This window comes from Danio rerio, chromosome 14 (genome assembly GCF_049306965.1).
Source record: "Danio rerio strain Tuebingen ecotype United States chromosome 14, GRCz12tu, whole genome shotgun sequence".
Taxonomy (NCBI): Eukaryota; Metazoa; Chordata; class Actinopteri; order Cypriniformes; family Danionidae; genus Danio; species Danio rerio.
The window spans coordinates 1,764,417-1,788,615 of NC_133189.1; the positions used below are offsets into that span (position 1 = coordinate 1,764,417).

General features: G+C 36.9%; 1 protein-coding gene across 4 annotated transcripts in view; it reads left to right on the forward strand.

Moving 5' to 3' along the window:
• kcnip1a (Kv channel interacting protein 1 a) overlaps positions 1-23,256 on the forward strand; it is a 58,913-nt gene extending 35,657 nt beyond the window's left edge. For 2 of the 4 annotated variants that reach the window (XM_073922437.1, XM_073922439.1), the window contains exons 2-8: positions 15,478-15,602; positions 16,479-16,548; positions 18,258-18,328; positions 18,463-18,570; positions 21,068-21,172; positions 22,796-22,858; positions 23,202-23,256. In XM_073922437.1, the coding sequence (XP_073778538.1) occupies positions 15,478-15,602; positions 16,479-16,548; positions 18,258-18,328; positions 18,463-18,570; positions 21,068-21,172; positions 22,796-22,858; positions 23,202-23,249 (590 nt within the window). In that variant the 3' untranslated portion in view covers positions 23,250-23,256. Of the gene's footprint in view, positions 1-3,697; positions 3,870-12,369; positions 12,509-15,477; positions 15,603-16,478; positions 16,549-18,257; positions 18,329-18,462; positions 18,571-21,067; positions 21,173-22,795; positions 22,859-23,201 lie in introns of those variants that run through there. The other 2 variants (XM_073922438.1, XM_021470814.3) reach the window with 2 other exon arrangements.
• Positions 23,257-24,199: the final 943 nt, after the last annotated feature.

Genomic DNA, 24,199 nt, shown 5'->3' on the forward strand with positions numbered 1-24,199 from the left:
ATTATTAACTATAGTTTTTGTTACCATAGCAACTGCAATCACCAAAACTGATTAATTACTATAGTTTTTGTGTTACCATAGCAACCGCAGAATCGCCACAACAGATTAATTACCATAGTTTTTGTTACCATAGCAACTGCAGAATCACCACAACAGATTGATTACTGTAGTTGTTGTGTTACCATAGCGACCGCTGAATCACAACAGCAGATTAATTACTATAAATGTTGTTACCATAACAACTAGAATTAACACAAGAGATTAATTAGTAGTTTTTGTTACCATAGCAACTGCAGAATCACCACAACAGATTAGTTACAATAGTTTTTGTGTTAACATAGCAACTGTAGAATCACCACAACAGATTAATTACTATAGTGGTTGTGTTACCATAGCAACTGCAAAATTACAGCAGCAGATTAATTACTATCATTTTTGTTACCATAGCAACTGCCGAATCGCCTCAGCAGATTAATTACTGTTGTTGTTGTGTTACCATAACTACTGTAGAATCACCACAACAGATTAATTACTGTAGTTGCTGTTACCATAGCAACAGCAAAATCACAACAGCAGATTAATTGCTGTTAATGTTGTTACCATAGCAACTAGAATTACCACAAGAGATTAATTAGCAGATTTGTCACCATAGCAACTGCAGAATCACCACAACAGATTCATTTATAGTTTTTTTTAACCACAGCAATAATTCATATTTTTTGTGTTGCCATAGCAACTGCAAGATCAGCACAGCAGATTAACTTGAGTACTTTTCCATAGTATAGAAAAAGTGTTAAATCACTGTAGTGTTTTCATCATGTGGGCTGAACTAGTCAGTGTTAGAGCCCCTGTTAGTACAGTATGCTTGTGTACAGTAAGTGAGATCATCAGGTGGTGAATATATGAGGATGATGATGATGATGATGATGATGATGATGATTTCCTTATCAGGCTTTATTTTGCCATAAAGTCTGTGTGAGTATATTATCCCTTATGTAATTGATCCGCATGAATCATATCCCTGAAAGACTCTTGAGCGATATCTTTCCTGTGGGTTTAATCTGACAGCCGTGCGCCGCCACTGTAGGGATAAACTATGCCATGAAAACTGCTGGAGGAAAAAATATTCAGAAATTGCTTGTAAATTTCACTATTAGACACAAATCCAAAATCTTAAAGTAGAAAGGTTGTAATATTATTCTCTTGAATGGCATCCGTTGTGTAAAACATATGCTAGATAAGTTGGCGGTTCACTCCACTGTGGCGACCCCTATGAATAAAGAGACTATATCGAAGGAAAATGATGATATATACATTTAATAATAGCACTATATGAAGCAGTATGCATTGATTAACGGTATATTATTTTAAATGCAGAAGTCATTTATCAGATGTTTACAATCTGGGGTTTCACCTCAAGATGATTCAGGAACAGGTTTGGGTGATTATGACTGTCTGTTAATAATTAGTGTCTGTGTCATTGGAAGTCCTTGGACGCTAATGAATCAGCAGGAAGGAGTAGACACCCGTGACATTTACACTGATGCTCATAAAATCAGCAAACACACATACGCATGATCTTCCACATATAGAGCACACAAGTGTCTCGTTTTGAGAATGCTGTTATTGAAGTGTACAGCCAAGGCTCATTTGCTAACTCGTGCTTCAGAATACATTTTTGCGAATTGTAAGATACATTACTTTTTGTTCGTATTGTTGCACATTTAGATGACAAATCCACTAGAGGGCGCTTTATGCAGTTTTGCAAATAGGAAATACGTTGCTTGAGGTGTCTTTTGTACTTTTCAGATGGCAAATCCAATAGAGGCCGCTTTCTACATTTTTGCGAATATGAAATACCTTATTTTCAGATGACAAACCCACTAAAGGGCGGTTTCTGCAATTTTGCTAATATAAAAATACGTTACTTAAAGTGTCTTTTGTACTTTTCATATGGCAAATCCACCAAAGTGTGCTGTCTACATTTTTGCAAATATGAATTGCGTTACTTTCAGATGACAAATCCACTAGAGGGCGCTTTCTGGAATTTTGCTAATATAAAAATACGTTACTTAAAGTGTCTTTTGTACTTTTCAGATGACAAATCCACTAGAGGGTGCTGTCTACATTTTTGCGAATATGAATTGCGTTACTTTCAGATGGCATGCACTAGAGGAAGCTTTCTACAGTTTTGCAAAGATGAAATGCGTTACATAGGAGACGTTTTGTACATTTCAGATGACAAATCCGCTAGAGGGCGCTTTCTATAATTTTGCGAATATAAATTACATTAAGCTATGTTTTGTATTTTTTTAGTTGACAAATCCACCAGAGGGCGCTGTCTATATTGATGTGAATCTGAAATACCCTACTTAGGCTACGTTTTGTTGTACATTTCAGATGGAAAATGCAGTAGGGCGTGCTTTTTACAACTTAGCAATCATGAAATGAGTTACTTTCAGATGACAAATCCACTGGAGGGCGGTTTTTACAGTTTTGCAAATATAAAATATGTTACTTAAGGTTAATGTTTTGTACGTTTAAGATGACAAAAACACTTGATGGCGTAGTCTACATTTGTGTGAATCTAAAATGTTTTGTTGTATGTTCTAGTTGACAAATCCACTTAAGGGCACTTTCTACATTTTCGTGAATTTCAAATACGTTACTTAAGGTATGTTTTGTTTGTTTCAGATGACAAATCCACCAGAGGGTGCTTTCTATAATTTTACGAAGATAAAATACGTTATTTAAGGTATGTTTTGTACATTTAAGATGACAAATCCACTAGAGGGCGCTTTTTTATAAGTTTACGAAGATAAAATACGTTATTTAAGGTATGTTTTGAACATTTCAGATGACAAATCCACAAGAGGGCGCTTTCTATTTAACAAAGATAAAATACGTTATTTAAGTTATGTTTTGGATGTTTCGGATGACAAATACACTATAGGGTGCTGTCTATATTTTTTCGAATTTGAAATACGTTACTTAGGATGTGTTTTGTTGTGCATTTTAATTGCATATTATTTTTGCACATGTCGACACAAAGGTGGACTTTCCTAAACCCAACCCATAGTGTTTTCGAAAGCAGATGTAAGAGAAAAGTGCACTGCTACCACATAGATTTACCTTGATTTTACATTGCTTTTAAGTCTTTTTAAATATAAAATTTATGTTTTTATTTGATTGAGTCATTGGAAAGAGGGGGGGGGCAAGTTTGGGTAATTAGGCAAGTCATTGTATAAAAGTGGTTTGTTCTGGAGACAATCAAAACAAATATTGCTTAAGGGGGCTAATAATGTTGAATAATATTGAAATGGCTTCAATGGAATTAAAAACTGCTTTTATTCTAGTCGAAATAAAACAAATAAGACTTTCTCTGGAGGAAAAAAATATTATAGGAAATACTGTGAGAAATTTCCAACATCATTTGGGAAATATTTGACAAAGAAATTCACCGGTGGGCGAATAATTCAACTACATGTGTGTTTATAAAGGATGCACGGGTGTAAAATATGGTTGAGACATGTTTTTGTGAGACTGACTGAATGTCATATGGCAGTGCAGACGGCGTCAGTAAAGATGAACGAGTGTGTGCGCCTGTGTGTGTGTGTGTGTGAGAGAGAGAGAGTGTGATGGTGGAGGGAGGGGTAAATCCAAGCAGAAAGAGAGCAGCTGAAGAGGCAGGAGCGCTAGAATCACAGAAGACAGAATGAAGGCTGGACAGAGAAAGAGAGCGAGAGACTGAAAACACACGTGACGGACACACACACGCACTCACACACACGTCTGTTTCCACGGTGACAACATGGGGGCGGTTGTTGGCACACTGACCTTGCAGACGAGATCGAGACGACCGTCCAGAGGTAAGACATCAACTATTATGTGCGTGTGCGTGTGTGTGTGCGCGCATGTGCGTGCATGTGTGTGTGCGTAACAGAGAACTTCAGACTTCAAAAAGCATGTTTGCATTCTTGAACGCCATGCATTTGTGTGTGTGTGCATGCATGCGTGAGTGTTTTCGGTCATCAGATGACTCACACACATCCTCGCTAAACTGAGCAACAAGTGCTGCTTGACTGAGGCTAGCTCTGGCACAAACAGGCACAAACACTCTTTCACTCACATGCATGCGCACACATTTACACACACTCTCTCTGTCACACACACATACACATTACATGAGTCATGAAGCTGTGCTGCAGTGAGAGCATTACAGTGTTAACCTGAAGAGAGTTAACAGGTTGCAGAAGCGAAGAGTGTGTGTGTGTGTGTGTGTGTGTGTATGTGTGTGTGTGTGTGTGTGTGTGTGTAACATGCTCATGTTATTTATTACTCTACTCACACACTCACTCCTTTGCCGCCTGTTACCTTGGAAGCGCTGTTGTCATGGTAACGTGGCAAAGGCGATGGTTTGGAGGGTTTTCGTCTGAAGGGTCCCGAACCCATCGCTCATGTCCGACAGACACATTACACTGGCTGAAAGACACCAGCACCTGTTGGACACACACACACACAGGCACGCTCGCACACAAACACACTTACAGACAGACACACACAGGTTTGTTTTTGTGAGTTATGGGGACGTTCAATAGTACTCAACACACTGTGTTTTCTATCAGCCTGCCTCAATCTTACCACTAATTCTGACCCTAAGAGGAAACTGTGCGTGCGTGTAGTTTCTGAAATTAAAAAAAAGCTCATTCTGTAGGATTTTTGATTTAGTCGTTAAGCTCAGGGTGCAAATTACAGAAAGCTGATGTCACATATGTCAAAACAAGATGTGTGGAATAGAGTTTGCACTGGTCTGTATTGGAAATAATAATGATGGTAATGATAATGATGATGATGATGATGATAACATTCAGTTTCCTTTGGCATAGTCCCTTATTTATCAGGGGTCTCCACAGTGGAATGAACCACCAACTATTCCAGCATGTTTTACACAGCGGATGCCCTTCCAGCCGCAACCCTGTTGTGGGAAACACCCATACACAATCATTCACACACACACACACACACACACACACACACACACACACACACACACACACACACACACACACACACACACACTCACACACACACTATGGACAATTTGGTTTAATAAATTCCCCTATAGCTTAAATGTTTGGTGAGGGAAAGTGGAGCAAGTTTAAATAATTATAAAACAAGTTAAATTAAATAAAAATTTGACCTTCCAGTATATATATATATATATATTAATACCACTGAAATGTCGGGAGATCTAACCCACCGATAGGCACTGTCACATAACCAGCGATCGCTCTCCAGAGATCGCTGGTTCTCACACGAACACTATGGACTACACTTCCACCTTCCCCTGGACTACATATTCATACATGCTCTCCCAGACACTCACGCCTGCTCATTCATCTAGCTTGATTACACTCACCAGCTGAACCTTGTCAGAGACTGATAGCACACCATTCATAAGCCACTCATTCACCCATCCTGTTTGCCGAGTCTTGTTTACTCCTAAGTGACATTACAACGCGTTTCTCCCTGTCTTGTTTATCCATGCTTTACCCTAGCCTTGTAAATCCGTGTTCTCCTGTTTAGCCGCCTGCCTTATGACCTATTGCCTGTATATTGACTATGATTCTGGATTTGCCTGCACATACCCATTTACACCTGATTTGACCATTGCTTGCCTGACGCTAAATAAACCTGCATATTGGATCTTACCTCCAGCTGTCTTTGTCATTCCTCCCCGTCGTAACAGGCACTGTAAGTGTTTAAACGACACTTTAAAAATATATAACAGAGCCAGAACGCCCATAGAGGCCACCTATCCAACACCTCATCCACCGTCTCCTAACCCTAAACCCCCTGTCTGTACTTTCGTCCACGAATTCTGCCACCCTCCCCAATCCACCCCCTCATGCCACTTTCCGGTCCTTACAGTCGTCTACGACCCCTTCAATTTTCCAAATGATCAACTAGAAGTCAAGCTATTATTTGTTGCTCTTACAACTGGGATCCACAACTTTTGCCAGATAATGTATGTACAGTAACACTGTATATATAAACATTATAAAACAATGGTATACTTGCTTTCGAATTTAAATCCAGATGTAGTTTAAATCCTCATTTTTTCCCCCTGCGAAAACTTTTTCAGGACACAAAGCTCAACGTTTTAACTTTTTTTTTTAGCTGCTTGTGATTAGATTTGAATTAAAGTTCACTTGCTGATACGGTTTTAATTAAATTCAGGACGGGGACATTAAACTGCGGCTGTGTGATCGTCAACACTGAGATTGTAAATGGCAGATTTTTGACGTGTGTCATCAGATTTGATTGATGCGTGCTGTGATCGGCTCAGACGGGAAGCAGAGAGTCAGATATTGATCTGGCAGAAGCCGCTTCAGAATAGATGATCATTTTTGATTGAAAATGAATGAACTGAGCAACACTTCTTCATCATTTAACTCATTTAAAGGGATAGTTCATGCAAAAATGCATTTTTTTTGTTTTATTCTGTTAATTTTTCCTACTATGGACATAAATGGGTGCCAGCGTCTTTTTAAAATTAGTTTTCAGCACAAGAAAGAAACTCATTAAGGTTTATAACCACATGAGGTCATTTATTGGGTGAACTATGAACCCTTTAAAATTCCAATTTAACACCACACCCTTTTTGGAAAAATATTGCATCAGTATGAGTTCTTCAACAGCCTTGAATCTGGAAGTGTTTTTCCCATTGGCATTTTTAGATTTTAGTCTTGGTTAAACCATTACAACCAAAACAACCAGCTTAGATTTAGACAAAGATAAATACAAAAATACAAAGATAAATGGCATTCTTATTATTGTTCTTATTATTCATTTATTCGTTAATTTTCCTTCAAATTAGTCTCTATTTCAGAGGTCACCGCAGTGGAATGACCTGCCAACTATTCCAGCATATGTTTTATGCAACAGATAACCACACAGAAATGCAAACTGACCCGGCCGGGACTCGAATGAGTGACCTTCTTGCTGTGAGGCGACAGTGCTAACCACTGAGCCACCGAGCCGCCCCTTTATATTATTATTATTATTATTATTATTATTATTATTATTATTATTATTATTATTATTATTATTATTTATATTATCATTATTGTTATAATTATTATTGCTATCATTATTAATATTATTATTATTGCTATCATCATTATTATTATTATTATTTATAATATTTATAATAATATTATTATTAATATTTATATTATTATTATTATTATTATTATTATTATTATTTATATTATCATTATTGTTATAATTATTATTGCTATCATTATTAATATTATTATTATTGCTATCATCATTATTATTATTATTTATAATATTTATAATAATATTATTATTAATATTTATATTATCATTATTATTATTATTATAATTATTATTGCTATCATCATTATTATTATTTATATTATTTATATTATTATTATTGCTATGATTATTATTATCATTTACATTATTTATATTACTATTATTATTATTATTATTATTATTATTTATATTATTATTATTATTTATATTATTATTATTATTATTATTATTATTATTTATATTATTATTATTATTATTCATGTTCTGTAAAGCTCAATTTTCAGCATTAATACTCACATGTTATTTGATCCTTCAGAAATGACTCCAATAAGAGTAATTATATATGCACAAGTTATTATAAAAGCGCTGTATACTATCTCAACTACCCAAAACCTAATCAGACCCCATTGGAGCATCAGACAGTATTTCAGAAAGGTGCGCAGGTTACCTCATATCTGCAGTACACCACTGTTTTGAATTAATATCGACGCTGAGAAGCACATTAGACTTTGCTTTAGAGTTCAGCGTGTTTGCGCATGTGTGTGTGTGTGTGCATGTGTGAGTGTGTTAAACCTGCGGCTGTGGGTTTTCCTCTAGTGAATATTTCAGACGTCTTGAATTGCACACCCACACTGCCTGCAGTTACAGCTTCATCAAACACACACACACGCACACACACACACGCACACACGCACACACACACACACACACACACACAAACACACACACACACACACACACAGGTTGTGTTCTCCAGGTTGTGCTCGTTGTTTGTTAAATCACTATTCAGGCACCTTGTTTTATGTTAAAAACGCCTTTGTTTGTATCAGATGGACTAATTAATGATGCTTCTGCAGTGAACAATTGAGAATATTAGCATCTGGTTTGTCCACTAGAAGTCCTCCTCAGTGCCTGTCCATGGATCATTTTCATTTTTTGTGTGCGTGAATATTATCTAAGTGCATATTTTCCGGCACATCTTATTTACAGGCATTATATTGGCTCATACTGATTGTCATACAAGTTTTCTCTTCTCTCTTCTTCTCTTCCGCCTGTTGTGGACACTGATGGAGAACTGCAGCAGAAGCTCCTCTCACTGTGTGTTTTTGAGAGCCACAGAGAGTTTACCTGAGCTATTTATACGCGTAATGTGTCTGGATGTGAGTTTCTGGTTTACACTTCAAAGTCAAAGTCGGTTTTATTGTCATTTTTAGCACATTGCTTGACAACAGGCCTGCATGTTACAGACAGATCTAGGCAATTAAAACAGAAAATACAATATAGGGAGCATTGCAAGATCCATGGAGTAAAAACAGAATTGACTATTAAATAGAAATCAGGTTGCATTTTTAGCATCAGTTGCTGATTAATTATTGGACAGAGCACATTTTAACTTGACCCAGCAGGTTGGGTTGTTCTTTAAACCCAACATAATGGCTTGATTTTTACCTATTCTTTTTTTTTTTTACAGTAATAATAATGAGCTTTTTTTGTTTCTAGGCAACAAATATAATAATAATAATAATAATAATAATAATAATAATAATAATTAATAATAATTAAATTATAATAATAAATAATTGTAATAATAAAATAATAATAATAATAATGATAATAATAATAATAATTAAAAATAATTAAATTATAATAATAAATAATTGTAATAATAAAATAATAACAATAATAATAATAATAATAATAATAATAATAATAATAATAATAATAAATAATACAAATAACTAAAAGAGGGCCCAAAACTGAGCCCTGAGGAACACCTTTGTTAATGCGCGATGATGGCCTAGATCTGAACTTTCTGAGTCATTTGTTTAAACAACACAATTATTGAGAATTTATTTTGGGACAACTTAATTTTTAAATTGTTTAATCCACTGAAATTTGTTTAGCTAACTTAATCGATTTGTGTCTGAACAACATGAACGATATGTGCGGAACACTGCATTTCATACAGTGTAGGATATAGGGAGCACTGCAACATCCATGGAGTAAAAACAGAATTGACTGTTAAATAGAAATCCACTTGCTTTTTTAGCATCAGTTGCTGATTAATTGTTGGACAGAATACATTTTTACTTGACCCAGCATTTTGGGTTATTCGTTTAACCCAACATAATGACTAGATTTTTACCCATTCATTTTTTTACAGTAATAATAATGAGCTTTTTTGGTTTCTAGGCAACAAATATAATAAAAATATATATTATAAATAATATATGTAATATATATGTAATAAATAATAATAATAATAATAATAACAATAAAAAATACAAAGAACTAAAAGAGGGCCTAAAACTGAGCTCTGAGGAACACCTTTGTTAATCCGCAACAATGGCTTAGATGTGTTTGGTAGTGGTGTGTGTATGTTTATGAATGCATTTGAGAGATATGTGTGTGTGTGTGTGTGTGTGCACCCATGTGTGTGTTTGAGAGAGTTATGTGTGAGTGTGTTTGATAGATTTTTGTGTATTTGTGGTGTGTGTGTGTGTGTGTGTGTATGTTTGAATATGTTTGAGAGATTTGTGTTTGTATTTGTGAAAGGTGTGTGTGTGTGTGTGTGTGTGTTTGTGCGTGCGTGTGTGTGTGTGTGTGTGTGTGCGTGTGTATATGAATATGTTTGAAATATTTGTGTGTGTATTTGTGAAAGGTGCTTGTGTGTATTTTTGAGTATTTGAGTGTTGTGTGTGTGAATGTGTTTGAGAGATTTGTGTGTGTAATTGTGAGAGAAATGTGTGTGTGTGTGTCTGTGTATAAATGGGTTAGAGATTTTTGTGGATGTGTGTGTGTGTGTGTGTGTGTGTGTGTGTATGTCTGTGGATATGTTGTGCTCTCACTCTTATTGTGCGCGTGTGTGTGTGTGCGCGTGCGTGCGTGCGTGCGTGTGTGTGGATATATTTTGCCCTCGCTCTCAGAAACCGAGCTCTCCTCAATTGCTATGGTAATGTAATGATTATGCTAATTCAGATTATGCAAACTAGCGGTTTAAACTGAAGGATTACAGTGAAACACACGTCTTTGGACGCGTGTGTGCGTTTGTGTGTGTGTATGTGTGTGTGTGTGTGCGTGTAGTGCACTGAAATCGAGCTCTTCTGGGTTAGGAACAGCAGTAGTGTTATACAGCATGTGTGAAATGTTTGAGTGAGGGTTTGTGTTGTCACGTGTTCTAGTGTGTTTATTCATACACACAGCAGCGCATTTCTGAATCAGTGATTTCCTCCAGCTCTGACGTGTTTTGTTGATGTTTGTCTCCATCTAGTGGCCATCTTAAAAATCGTGATGCAGGAATTATTGGTAAAATGCTGAATTAAATCCTCATGATGCACAGTTCAGCTAAACTTTCTTTAAAGTCCAATGTAAAAATTAATCAGTTCACTGCAGTACATATAATATCTGCACATCTCATTTCCAGAGCCTCTTAAAGCATCAGAGTTTATTAAAACATTATTGAAACAGTCATTGTTAAAATGATAGGGCGACGCAGTGGTGCAGTGAGTAGTGCTATCTCCTCACAGCAAGAAGGTCGCTGGTTCGAGCCTCGGCTGGGTCCGTTGGCGTTTCTGTGTGGAGTTTGCATGTTCTCCCTGCATTCGCATGGGTTTCCTCCGGGTGCTCCGGTTTCCCCCACAGTCCAAACACATGTGGTACAGGTGAATTGGGTAGGCTAAATTGTCCGTAGTGTATGAGTTTAAATGAGTGTGTGTGGATGTTTCCCAGAGATGGGTTGCGGCTGGAAGGGCATCCGCCGCGTAAAAACATGCTGGATAAGTTGGCGGTTCATTCCGCTGTGGTGACCCCGGAGTAATAAAGGGACTAAGCCAAAATAAATGAATGTTTTACACAGCGGATGCCCTTCCAACTGCAACCCATTACTGGGAAACACCCATACTCTCTCATTCACAAACACACACTCATACACTAAGGCCAATTTAGTTGATCAATTCCCCAATAGCGCATGTGTTTGAACTGTTGGGGAAACAGGAGCACTTGGAGGAAACCCATGCTAACACATGCAAAACTCCACACATATACACCAACTGGCCCAGCCGAGATTCGAACCAGCGACGTTCTTGCTGTGAGGTGACAGTGCTACATACTGTGCCACCCTGTCACCCCAATTTGTGGTAGTTCATGAGTAATTTTTTTTAGTAATGGCAATACAAGTGTAAGGGTTTATTTTATATTTATATTGTGGATTATTTTATTGCAGCAATTTTATGATGCATGAGACACACACACAACCACACACACAACCACACACACACACACACACACTCAACCACACACACACACACACACACACACAACCACACACAATGATTTGACATTGTTTTTAATGCCCTACCTGAGGGCAGGACTCACCTGGGGCTGCAGTCTTACCTGAGTGTGAAGGACACACACACACACACACACACACACTTTTGTGTCATTCGGAGTCCATAATGCAGGATTGTTAATTGAAGTCATTTGAATGAAACCTAAACGAGGTGTATAAACATAAATGAGCTGTATTGATATAGACAAGGGTGGCGCGGTGGTTAGTACTGTGGTCTAACAGTAAGAAGGTCACTGATTCGACTCCTGGCTGGATCAGTTAGCGTTTCTGTGTGGAGTTTGCATGTTCTCCCCGTGTTGGCGTGGGCTTCCCCCACAGTCCAAACACATGCGCTATAGGAGAATTGATGAACCAGATTGGCCGTAGTGTATGTGAATGAGTGTGTATGGGTGTTTCCCAGTACTGGGTTGCAGCTGGAAGGGCATCGGCTGCATAAAGCATATGCTGGATAAGTTGAAGGTTCATTCCACTGTGGCGACCGCTGGTAAATAAAGGGACTTTAAAAGTGTATTGTGTTGACAGAGGGGAAAAAGAGAGGGGTAGAGTCAGAAAGAGGACAAACTGGGAGAGAGAGAGAGAGAGAGAGAGAGAGAGAGAGAGAGAGGTGTGTGTGTGTGTGTATATAAAGATGGATGTTGGGGACTCAGCAAATTCAGAAAGAGACTGGAGTGAAAGAGAGACGGAAATAAGATTAATAAAGTGAATGAGGAGTGATGGAGAAGGGGGAAGGAGAAGGACTGCAAACTTTAGCCATAGTTCTGCTGCTGTGTGGAGCCCTGAAACTCCTGCACACACTGGGACTCATCAGCACTGAGGGTGAGTGACATACATACGAACGAACACACACATATATATACAAACATACATACATATATATAGAGACACAGACACACACACAAACATATATGTACAGGCACATGCACACATACACATACATATACACACACTCGGACTCATGAGCAACGAGAGATGTGCTTAACGTCACACACAGTCACTCTCACTCATCAGCACAAATGCTGAGTAAAACACACAATAGGACTCATCAGATCAAGGTGTGTGTGTGCCTGTGTGTGATGATAATTTTGTGTGTTTGTGTGTGTGTGCCTTGTATTCATTATATGGCCAAGTACCAGTTAATTTTGACCATGTGGGGACATTTTTTTGGTGGTCCTTGATAACAGTGGTTCATACATTACACAGAATGAAGTATTTCAAAACGGTAAAAATGCAGATTGTCCCCTCTGAGGGTTGAGTTTAGGGGTGGAGGAGATAATATACAGTCTGTTTAGTAGAAAAATAAAAATATTGTTGTGTCTATGAAAAGTCCCCATAAGGATTTCTCTGTGTGTGTGTGTGTGTACGTGTTTTTGTGACATATCAGGACACAAATCTGTATAATGACATGGGTATGACACAGCTATTACAAAAAGAGGTGAAATATGAAGACATTGGTGACGTCCTCATTTCTCAAAATGCTTACTAATCCTACAGAATGAGTTTAATCAGAGAGTAAAGCTGCACAGTCTGCTGTGATGGTTGGGTTTAGGGGTGGGGTGGGGTGAGGGCAATGTAATATACGGTTTGGGCTGGATAAAATGAATGGAAACCTATGTAATGTCCCCACTTTTCACAAAAACAAACGTGTGTGTGTGTGTGTGTGTCTAAAGGACACTGAGCAGCATTGAGAGCCTCAGGCACATCACCCTGGACCTCACCTGTGTGTGTCCTTCCTACACACACACACAAACACACACACACACACACACACACACACACACACACACACACACACACACACACACACAGTGGTTTGTCCTTATGCATTATCATTTAACATGCCTGGAATATGCGAGTTTGTCTCTTTAATACAGCTCATTCATGTTTACTGATGTTCTTGAACTACCACAAAGTTTATGTGCAGAATCTGTTGTGTTTCAGTATAATTGAGATTATGCTATTGCATTTATAATCATTTGTAATCTTGAGTTTTTAACTTAATGGTAGATTTTTATTGTTATTTTGTTTGTACTTCTTGTACGTCTGAAGCTTTCATTACTGGTTTCGGTCTCAGTTATTAAAGAACAAAATTGGTTGAAATCAGATACATGAATGCATGCACTGCAAAAAAAAAAATGCTTTTCTTGCTTATTTTTTGTCTTGTTTTTAGTCTAAATATCTACAAATTCTTAAATCAATAAGCATTTTCTAGACAAGCAAAACTTATTGTCTTCTTTTCAGTAAAAATATGCCAATATTAAGTGAGTTTTTCCTTAAAACAAGCAAAATAATCTGCTAATGGAGTCAGCAAAACAATATTGTTTTTCCTTTGACGTAAGATTATTTTGCTCACCACATTGTCAGATTATTTTGCTTGTTTATAAAACATATGCTGGAATAGTTGGTGGTTCATTCCGCTGTGGCGACCCCTGATAAGGGACTAAGCTGAAGATAAATGAATGAATGAATGTAAATATAGTATACTACTATAGATTTAATACATACATAGAATTAATGTCATTTATTTATATGATTCGGTGCTAAATATTCAGCATCATTATTTGTTCGCTCTATAGTGTCACCACAATGCTTCAGAAATCATTCTGATACGATGAAACAATATTGTTTTTCCTTTGACGTAAGATTATTTTGCTTACCCCATTGTCAGAGTATATTGCTTGTTTTAAGGAAAAACTCACTTAATATTGGCATATTATTTCTGGAAACAAGACAATGTGTTTTGCTTGTCTAGAAAATGCTTCTTGATTTAAGAATCTTTAGATATTTAGACTAGAAACAAGACAGAACATCTAAGAAAGAAACTCATAGATCAGCAGTGGCCAAACTTTTTCTCATGAAAGGCCAAAACCCTGTCACGGGAGGGTCTCACAAAAAGAAGATCCATGTGCAGCAAAATTCATTTATTAAACTAAATAATAGTGACGTGACGTTGTGCGCAGAGGCTTCGAAGCATGTATCAAAAAAACAATACATCTCGCAGTGATGGTTTGGATGAACTAAACTGGCTGTAGTGCATGAGTATATGTGTGTGTGTGTGTGTGTGTGTGTGTAGATGTAAGGGTGTATGGATGTTTCCCAGTACTGGGTTGGGGTTTCAAGGGCATCTGCTACAGTATGTAAAACATATGCTGGAATAGTTGGTGGTTCATTCCGCTGTGGCGACCCATGATGAGGGACTAAGCTGAAGAAAAATGAATGAATGTAAATATAGTATACTACTATAGATTTAATACATACATAGATTTAATGCATTTATTTCTATGATTCGGGGCCAAATATTCAGCATCATTATTTGTCCACTCTTTAGTGTCACCACAATGCTTCAGAAATCATTCTGATGTGATTAAACATCACAAAACATGTAAGGAATAATTGATTATGGGCTGTTGGATTATTAGAAAATAATGCACAACTGAGGTACTGAAGTGGTCATGATGCAAAGTGAACTCTCTCATTATGTTTAATAATTCTAATAATCTCATTTTATTTCTAATAAATCTGTTGAGATGTTGTATTTGAGACATTTGTCCTGCTCAAACTTCTCCTGATGTCTTCAACATCTCCTTCAAAGCCTTCTGTTGTGTTTTGATGAGAATTTTGACTGTGAAATAACTTTAATCATTTGGCGGAGTGATATGGAGCTGTAATGCTCTCTAAACCTGCCGGAACTACTCTCTCTGGAACGTTCTCAAAATAACGGCACACCTTAGAATTATATTGTAAGTCTCTCTTTCTCTCTCTCTCTCTCTTTCTCTCTCTGTGTTTAGATAAGCTGGATGATGATCTGGAGCTGTCGATAGTTTGTCATCGTCCTGAAGGTCTGGAGCAGCTGGAAGCTCAAACTAACTTCAACAAGAAAGAGCTGCAAGTGCTGTACAGGGGCTTCAAGAACGTATGTAGACACACACACACACACACACACACACACACACACACACACACACACACACACACACACACACACACACACAAACACACACACACACACACACACACACACACACACACACACACACACACACACACAATTTGGGGGCTTTCATACTTAATGGGGACTTCACATAGACATGCATTTTCTACTGTACACACTCTACATTATTCTCTCCCCTTACTCAAACCCTACTCCGAAATTCAAGTCTCACAGGAAACAATATTCATTTTCAAAAAACGTCAGTCTATAAGCTGTCTTAAAATAAAAAAAGGTCTAAAATTACAGGTATTACTATACTATAATGAGGCCGGTTCACCAGAGGCGAAGATCCATATGCAGCTTTATTAAACAGAATAGTCAGACAGGCAAAGGTCAAAACAGGGACAAACAGGAGCATGTAGATAATCCAAAGCAAGGTCAAATCATGGTATGGTCAGGACAGGTGGCAAAAAAACAAACGAAGAAACAAACAAGGGTCAAAACACAGTAAGGCAGGACAAGAAAACACTTCATAATGCTCACTTACACTATAACAAGACTCAGCCAAGTATGTGTGTGTGTAGTGAGTGAGATGCAATTATAGTCTTGGTAATCAGTCCATCTTGGGCTTCCAGCTTAGTGTGTGCAATCAGGAGGGATCGGGAACTGGTGTGTGAGTGCAAAGACCTCTGGGAGTAGTAGTTCATTGAAGCAAATGTGTAGTTCTCCAGCAACCTGCAAATGCTAGATCACTGGTGTTCGTGACAGCTATGCTTGCGGACACATTTGGCCCTATAATGTTATGAATACCAGATCTACACACAATCATCTTTGTGTGTGTGTGTGTGTGTGTTTCAGGAGTGTCCCAGCGGGGTTGTCAATGAGGAGACGTTCAAGCAGATCTACTCTCAGTTCTTTCCTCATGGAGGTCAGTGTGTTTCTCGCTCACGACAGTGAAATCACTGACATTTATATATTTTGTATTGTGGTGGTTTATCATTATTAGGCAAACTTTATATATAGAGCACAATTAAATCCGTAAAACCTTAGTTGATTCGAAGCGATTTACAATAAAAGACAAAAGAAAAAATAAAGTAAAAATATTCATATAATTTAATCCAAAGATTAAAATGGCAAGCATGGATCAGTCAAACGGGTGGTTTTAGTTTCAGTGGTATTAGTTGATGTTAGTTAAAGGGGACCTATTATGTCCCTTTTTACAAGATGTAAAATAAGTCTCTGATGTCCATAGAGCGTGTATGATGAGAATTTTTCAGCTCAAAATACCACACAGATAATGTTTTATAACTCTCTGAAACTGACCCTTTCAGGCTTTGATCCAAATTGTGCTGTTTTGGCGACTGTCACTTTAAATTCAAATGAGATTGTGCACTTTTTAAAAAAAGGGGCGGGGCTACAAATTCCTATGTGTCAGCATAGTGGCAGATTCAAACTCTAATGGCTGACGGCTGCTTCTCACTTAGAACTGTTGATGTTTATGAGGGAGAGATGGTCACTAGTGGGCGGGGCTTTCCCCCTCTGATGACACGTACAAAGGGAAAATGTCAATCAAAGTGTTTCTGCAGACTGTTTTTATAAAGTCTGATTATAACAAACACAATTAATACATTTTAATCATTAGAAGCTGCTTATATCCACACACTGCTGACACACAACTGTTTAAACAAATTATAAAAGTGCATACTAGGTGCATCCTACAGTACATTTGCTACTGTAGGATTAAGGTTAGCATCATCTGAAATCCTTTATATTCTTGCTTGCTCAGGTCTATTAAATATTAATGTATTATTACTATTAAATATTAAGTGAACTTTCTGCCATGAAACTGTATGCAGGCTGATAGGTCACCTAATCTGCTCCTGCAACATAAACTACATGGTGAAGGAGATTGGTTGCTGCCTCCTCGGCAGCCAATGAGCTTGCTCTTAGTCAGTTTAAATGCCCCATGTCATTTTACGCTGTCAAGCTGCAGCGCGTTTTCGGAGATGCTGAAAACCACAAGATAAATAACTAAAGGATAAGTGACGAGCTGCAGCAGGTTTTCAGAGACCCTCCTCCACCCCAGCTCCACCTGTGTTAGATCTGCTATGGGGGTTACACATATTTACTATGTTTGCTGAAGCATGCTATAGTCTCAGACAGCTTGTCTGTGTATATACTGGTACTTGCAGGTTTCGGTAATTGCTCTGCCATAATAATCAAAGTCACAGCAGCAGTGTTGTAGATCTTTAACGCCAAGACTAAATACATCAACACTGCCAAATACAGGGTGGGCAATTTATATGGAGACACCTTAATTAACTTATTGCGAATTTCACATGAAAAACAATGGTGTGCTGGGTTTTAATGTAACGTTATTCTTTCACGAGTTATTTAAAACCCCCCTCACATATACTAATATGCCACAAACAGGACGTTAATATCACCAACCATTCCCATTTTATTAAGGTGTGTCCATATAAATGGCCCACCCTGTACATATTCTTTACCATACCAAATCTCGAGTGTTCATGACAGAAATATTATTGATCATTGTTAGATTGTGAACTAATGTTGTTGACTCATGTGAATGTTCTCAGCTTCAAAAGTGTGTGTGTGTTTGTGTTCTCTCTGCAGACGCCAGCACATACGCGCATTACCTGTTCAACGCATTTGACTCTTCCCACAACGGATCCATCAAATTTGAGGTGACGTTTCTCTCTGTTCTCTACTCTGCATTTCTTCTATTGTTCTTTATATATGTGTTTGTGTCAGCAGAAAACTCTCAGATTGTGTCCTCTGTGATGAATTCCTCTTCATTGTTTCTCTTTCTCTCTGTCAGGACTTTGTAACGGCTCTGTCCATCTTACTGAGAGGAACCACAACAGAGAAGCTGGAGTGGACCTTCAACCTGTACGACATCAACAGAGATGGATACATTAACAAAGAGGTGTGTGTGTGTGTGTGTGTGTTTGTGTTGCTAGTATTCCAAATGTCCCCACAAGTATAGCAATACCAGTAAATTTTGAGCTGTACAGGTGTGTGTGTGTGTGTGTGTGTGTGTGTGTAGCTTGTATTCCAAATGTCCCCACAAGTATAGCAATGCCAATAAATTTTGAGCTGTACAGGTGTGTGTGTGTGTGTGTGTGTGTGTGTGTGTGTGTGTGTGTGTGTGTGTGTGTGTGTGTGTGTGTGTGTGTGTGTGTGTGTATGTGTGTTTAGCTTGTGTTCCAAATGTCCCCACATGAATAGCAATACAAGTAAATTTGGACCTTGTGGGGACATTGTTGGTCCCCATGAGGAAAATGGTTCATAAATCACAGAGAATGAATGTTTTTAAAATGTAAATAGCTATACAAACTTGTGTGTGTGTGTGTGTGTGTGTGTGTGTGTGTGTGTGTGTGTGTGTGTGTGTGTGTGTGTGTGTGTGTGTGTGTGTGTGTGTGAGACCAAATGTCCTCACAAGTTTAGCAATACCAGTAAATTTGGACCTTGTGGGGACATTTGTTTTGGTGGCACGAGGAAAACGGCTTATAAATTGTGTGTGTTTGTGTGTGTGTGTGACCACATGTCCCCACGAGTATAGCTAAATTAGTAAATTTGGACAATTTTTGGTCCCCATGAGGAAAACGGCTCATAAACAGCACATTATGAATATTTTGTAAATGTAAAAATGCAGATTGTTAATGGGAAGTCCTCATGAAGATTACTGTACAAGTGCTAGTGCTAGGTGTGTACAAAGAGTGTTTGTGTGTATGTGTCTCATACACTGAATAAACAGTGCATTGGATTGACTTGATATAATTGTGTACATCAGTTCCACATGATTTAATTCTGTTGGTTTAACGTGACTTTTTGTGACGGGTTTGTGTAAATGTGTCATGAATCTGTTTTAGGGACAAAATTAGTTATCCTAAATCGTCCTAGGGCCCGAGTGTCCACATGCATGGACAGCACATTTTAGCTCTTAAGTGGCTATTTAAAATACTTTGAATGTTTTATATTTTGTTACAGACATACAGTGTCATCTTGCAACTGTTCTGCAGCATATACACTGTCACAAACACTATTTTTAACTGTCCAAAATGGCAATAAATGTTGTTTTTACTCTCTGATAGTCAAAGCAAGTTTCCAAAAAAATTTCTATGTTAAATTTGCTTAAAAAAAAAGTTGGAACCACGAGTCCACATACAGTTGAAGACAGAATTATTAGCCCCCCTGAATTATTAGCACCCTGTTTATTTTTTTCCCCAATTTCTGTTTAATGGAGGGAAGATTGTTTCAGCGTATTTCTAAGCATAATAGTTTTAAAAACTTATTTCTAATAACGGATTTATTTTCTCTTTGTCATGATGACAGTAAATAATATTTTACTTGATATTTTTCAAGACACTTCTATACAGCTTAAAGTGACATTTAAAGGCTTAACTAGGGTAATAAGGTGAACTAGGCAGGTTAGGGTAATTAGGCAAGTCATTGTATAACGATGGTTTGTTCTGTAGACTATTGAAAAAAAAATTAGCTTAATGGGGCTAATAATTTTGTCCCAAAAATGGTTTTTAAAAAATTAATAACTGCTTTTATTTTAGCCGAAATAAAACAAATAAGACTTTCTCCAGAAGAAAAAATATTATCAGACATACTGTGAAAATTTCCTTCCTCTGTTAAACATCATTTGAGCAATATTTTAAAAAATCAAATCAAAAGGGGGCTAATAATTCTGACTTCAACTGTATATGGATGATTTTCTCATATCAAAAGATGATACTTAGATTTTTATTCTAATTAGGTTCTAATAAGCCCAAATAGCAAAGAGAAATAAAAAATGCATGTAAAAAAAACACCTAGGGCCTTAAGAGAGAATCGGGCAAGGTCTTGTTTTTGTTTTGCTACAAACAGTTGAAAATAAATTGATCAATTCATGAATATTCTTGCATATAGCACCAATAAAGTGTTTGTGTTTAACACATACAGCTGAAGTCAATATGATTAGCTCTCCTGTTACATTAGGCCTTATTCAAAGATTTCCCAAGTGCTGTTTAATGCACTTTTTAAATAAAATAAGACATGTTTAAATATTAACAGTTTTAATAACTAATTTCTAATAACTAATTTAATGATAACAGCACATATTGTTTTCCGAAATATTCATCTTAAAGTGACATTTAAAGGCTTAACTAGGGTAAATAGGCAAGTCATTGTATAACAGTGGTTTGTTCTGTAGAAAATTCAAAAGTAATATTGCTCAATAAGGGGGCTAATAATATTGAGCTTAAAATTATTTTTATTATTTTATTGCTTTTAATCCAGCCAAATTAAAATAAGACTTTCTCCAGAAGAAAGAAATGTTTAAAACAGAATAACATAATTTTGCTTTCAAATGTACATAAATATTGTACTTACTGTATATTTTACACATCTTTATTAAAACGATATTTTGGTTTCAGGAGATGATGGATATTGTGAAAGCCATATATGACATGATGGGCCGCTTCACCTATCCTGCGCTGAAGACAGACACACCAAAACAACACGTGGACGCTTTCTTTCAGGTCAGTGTTGCCAACTTAGCAATTTTGTTGCTAGATTTAGCAACTTTTCATACTACCCTAGGAATCACCTAGCAACAAATGTAACAATTTTTAACATTCATTTGGCTACTTTTAGCAATTTTTAAAAAGTGACTCAAAAGAGCAGTGGCTGCAGGCTTCACTCAGAGTTAAGTGCTCGCTCAGATTGTTTTTCATAACTCTTAATTTACTGATATTTGTTGATATGTTGGTAATTTAGGTAGCAATAAATTCCAAAAGTGCTATAATTGTTGTCACTTTCACAAATGTGTTAATTTCACAAGTTAAAAAGAGTAAGAACACAAGTTGTGGTTGTTTAAAAGAATGTACCGGTTTATTATCAGTGTTATATTTAAAATGTAAGAATTCTTATCAAAAAGTGTTTGTATTACTTTTAAGCTCACGCTTACTTAAAAAGCTTACTTTTAAGCTTACGCTTGTCAGATACTACACTTGTCAGATTCAACTCTATTTTTCATACAAATCTAAATGGACATATTTCAAATAATGTTTTTGCTGAAGAGGCCAGTCAGTTTGAGAAAACATTAATTATTTTGTATACTACATAAAGATGTTTTTTTTACATATTTTTATTTTATATTTTTTATTTTATATATTTTTAATAAGTTTTTTTTTATCAAGAGAAAAAAATGGAATAGAATAAAGAGGGGAAGTACAAAATCAAACAAAAAACAAAGCATTAAAGACTAACTGGAAGCAGGATATTTTCATAAGTTTCTATCAACTTGCAGAATTTTTTGTTGTTTGATAAACGTATAGCTTTAAGCAAGGAATCAATTTCAATTAAAAAAAATGGACAAATAAGGGAGAAGATTTATGAAATTTTTGTTTGTGGATAAAGAATTTCGCATTAATATAAAAAAGTTATTTTGTCTGTAGTGTAAGATATATAATATATATATACAACATAAAGATGTAGTTTTGAGTTGTGATTACGCAAAAACGTCATCACGCAAAGTAATATGTTAATGAGAACCTGTTTTTTGTGCATCTGAATGTAATGTTTTAATATAATATAATACACGGCGCCTCAAAGAGAAGAACATGACGGGCTTACGCTTGTCAGATACTACGTGATGACGTCACTGATATGCAAATTAGAGTGTAACATCATTTGGCAACATTTAGCAAGTTTTCGTCCAGGCTTTAGCTACTTTTCATTCAAAATAGTTGGCAACACTGTTTCAGGTCAGACTGTGATTGTGAACCTCCACTACCCGTGGGCGAGGGGAGGGGGTTGGGAGTTGGTTCGAAAGCTTGGACCACTTACAAAAGTCCAGGATTTCTGCCATACATGAGCTAATTTGTCCTATTTTGATTGCTATGCCGTCATAAACAGTGAAATTAGCCCATTGAAAAAGGCTTTAAGACCAAGCGGAATCATCTGTTAAGCCAATTCAGCAAAAAGGTATTACTTAAAATGTCAGTAAAATGCAGCATTTGAGCCTAATAATAAAATTAATGAGACAAATAACTGCAAAAAGGTCCACTTCTTTTACCAGGCTGGCTACAGGTCTGTTTCTGTATCAAAATCTGTTCATAAATACTGTATATAAAGACAGATGGATGTTTGTTTGTTTGCAGAAGATGGACAAGAACAGAGATGGAGTCGTCACTCTGGATGAATTCATTGTCTCCTGTACAGAGGTACGACGTCATGCTCAGAACTGCAGAGTATTTAACTAATAATAAGGATCAGGAATTCAGATTTATAGTATTATATACATTAGACTTTGCAGTATACATTGCAAATAGCCAGCCTTAAAGTTCATTCCGAAAGTGAACAGTGTCCTCTAGTGGCAGTGAGTGAGACTTGCAGCTTTGATTAAGCATCTGTAAAGTTAGAAATCACCCCGTCTCTAATGTGTTGTAATATTATTAACAGTTTGCATGACTATCTTTTATGTGTTCCTCTCTCTCTCTCTCTCTCTCTCCACCTGTCCTTGTGAAGTCTCTGATTAAGCATCTTTGTTGTGTTGGTGTTGTACAGGATGAGAACATCATGAGGTCTCTGCAGCTCTTCGAGAACGTGATTTAAAGGCACAGAACATCAGAAATGGAGAAAGAAGAAAACTAACTGATCAGAAACAGCAGAGGAGAAAACAACGTTCACCCTGTCGTAAATCCACAAACACATCCACCCAAACACACAGACGGTTTGCTTTCAGGAAATCCTCTGGTTAAACTCGATTGGGCATCAGAGTTACGTGTCTATAACCAAACAGGGAGCTAGTTAAAGAGCATGTCGGAGTTTCTATAAAGCTGAACTTACTGTAAGGGTTTTTTAATTAAATGTGAACGCTTTATTATTATAATCTATGTCAGACAATGAGGTACAGTTTTTTTTGCAGAATAATATCCGATCGACTTGTGATATAATGCAAATATTCAGCACATCTGATCTGAAGTGTTTTCTGTGTGTGTCATTTTGATATAAACATGCAGTTATTAATGCACTGTAAACAAAGAGTCCGTTAATTAACATCTTCAGTATTTTAATGATTGACAGGTGTTTTCAGTTTATTTATTTATGAATTGCATTAAGGGATCTTGATCGTCATCTTGAAATATTTGCACTCATTTTAGTATTTTAAAACAATTTATTGTATATAAAGTTCATTCATTCGTTTTCCTTCGGCTTAGTTCCTTTATTCATCAGGGGTCGCCACAGCGGAATGAACCGCCAACTATTCCAGCATATGTTTTACGCAGCAGATACCCTTCCAGCTGCACACCAGTACTGGGAAACACCCATACACACTCATTCACACTACAGTTCATCAGTTACCCTACTGTTTGGACTGTGGGGGAAACCGGAGCACTCGGAGGAAACCCACGCCAACAAGGGGAGAACATGCAAACTCCACACAGAAACACCAACTGACCCAGCCGGGACTCAAACCAGCGACCTTCTTGCTGTGCTGTGACAGTGCTAAACACTGAGCCACTGAGTCGTCATATATGACGTTATATTTTTTAATATTTATT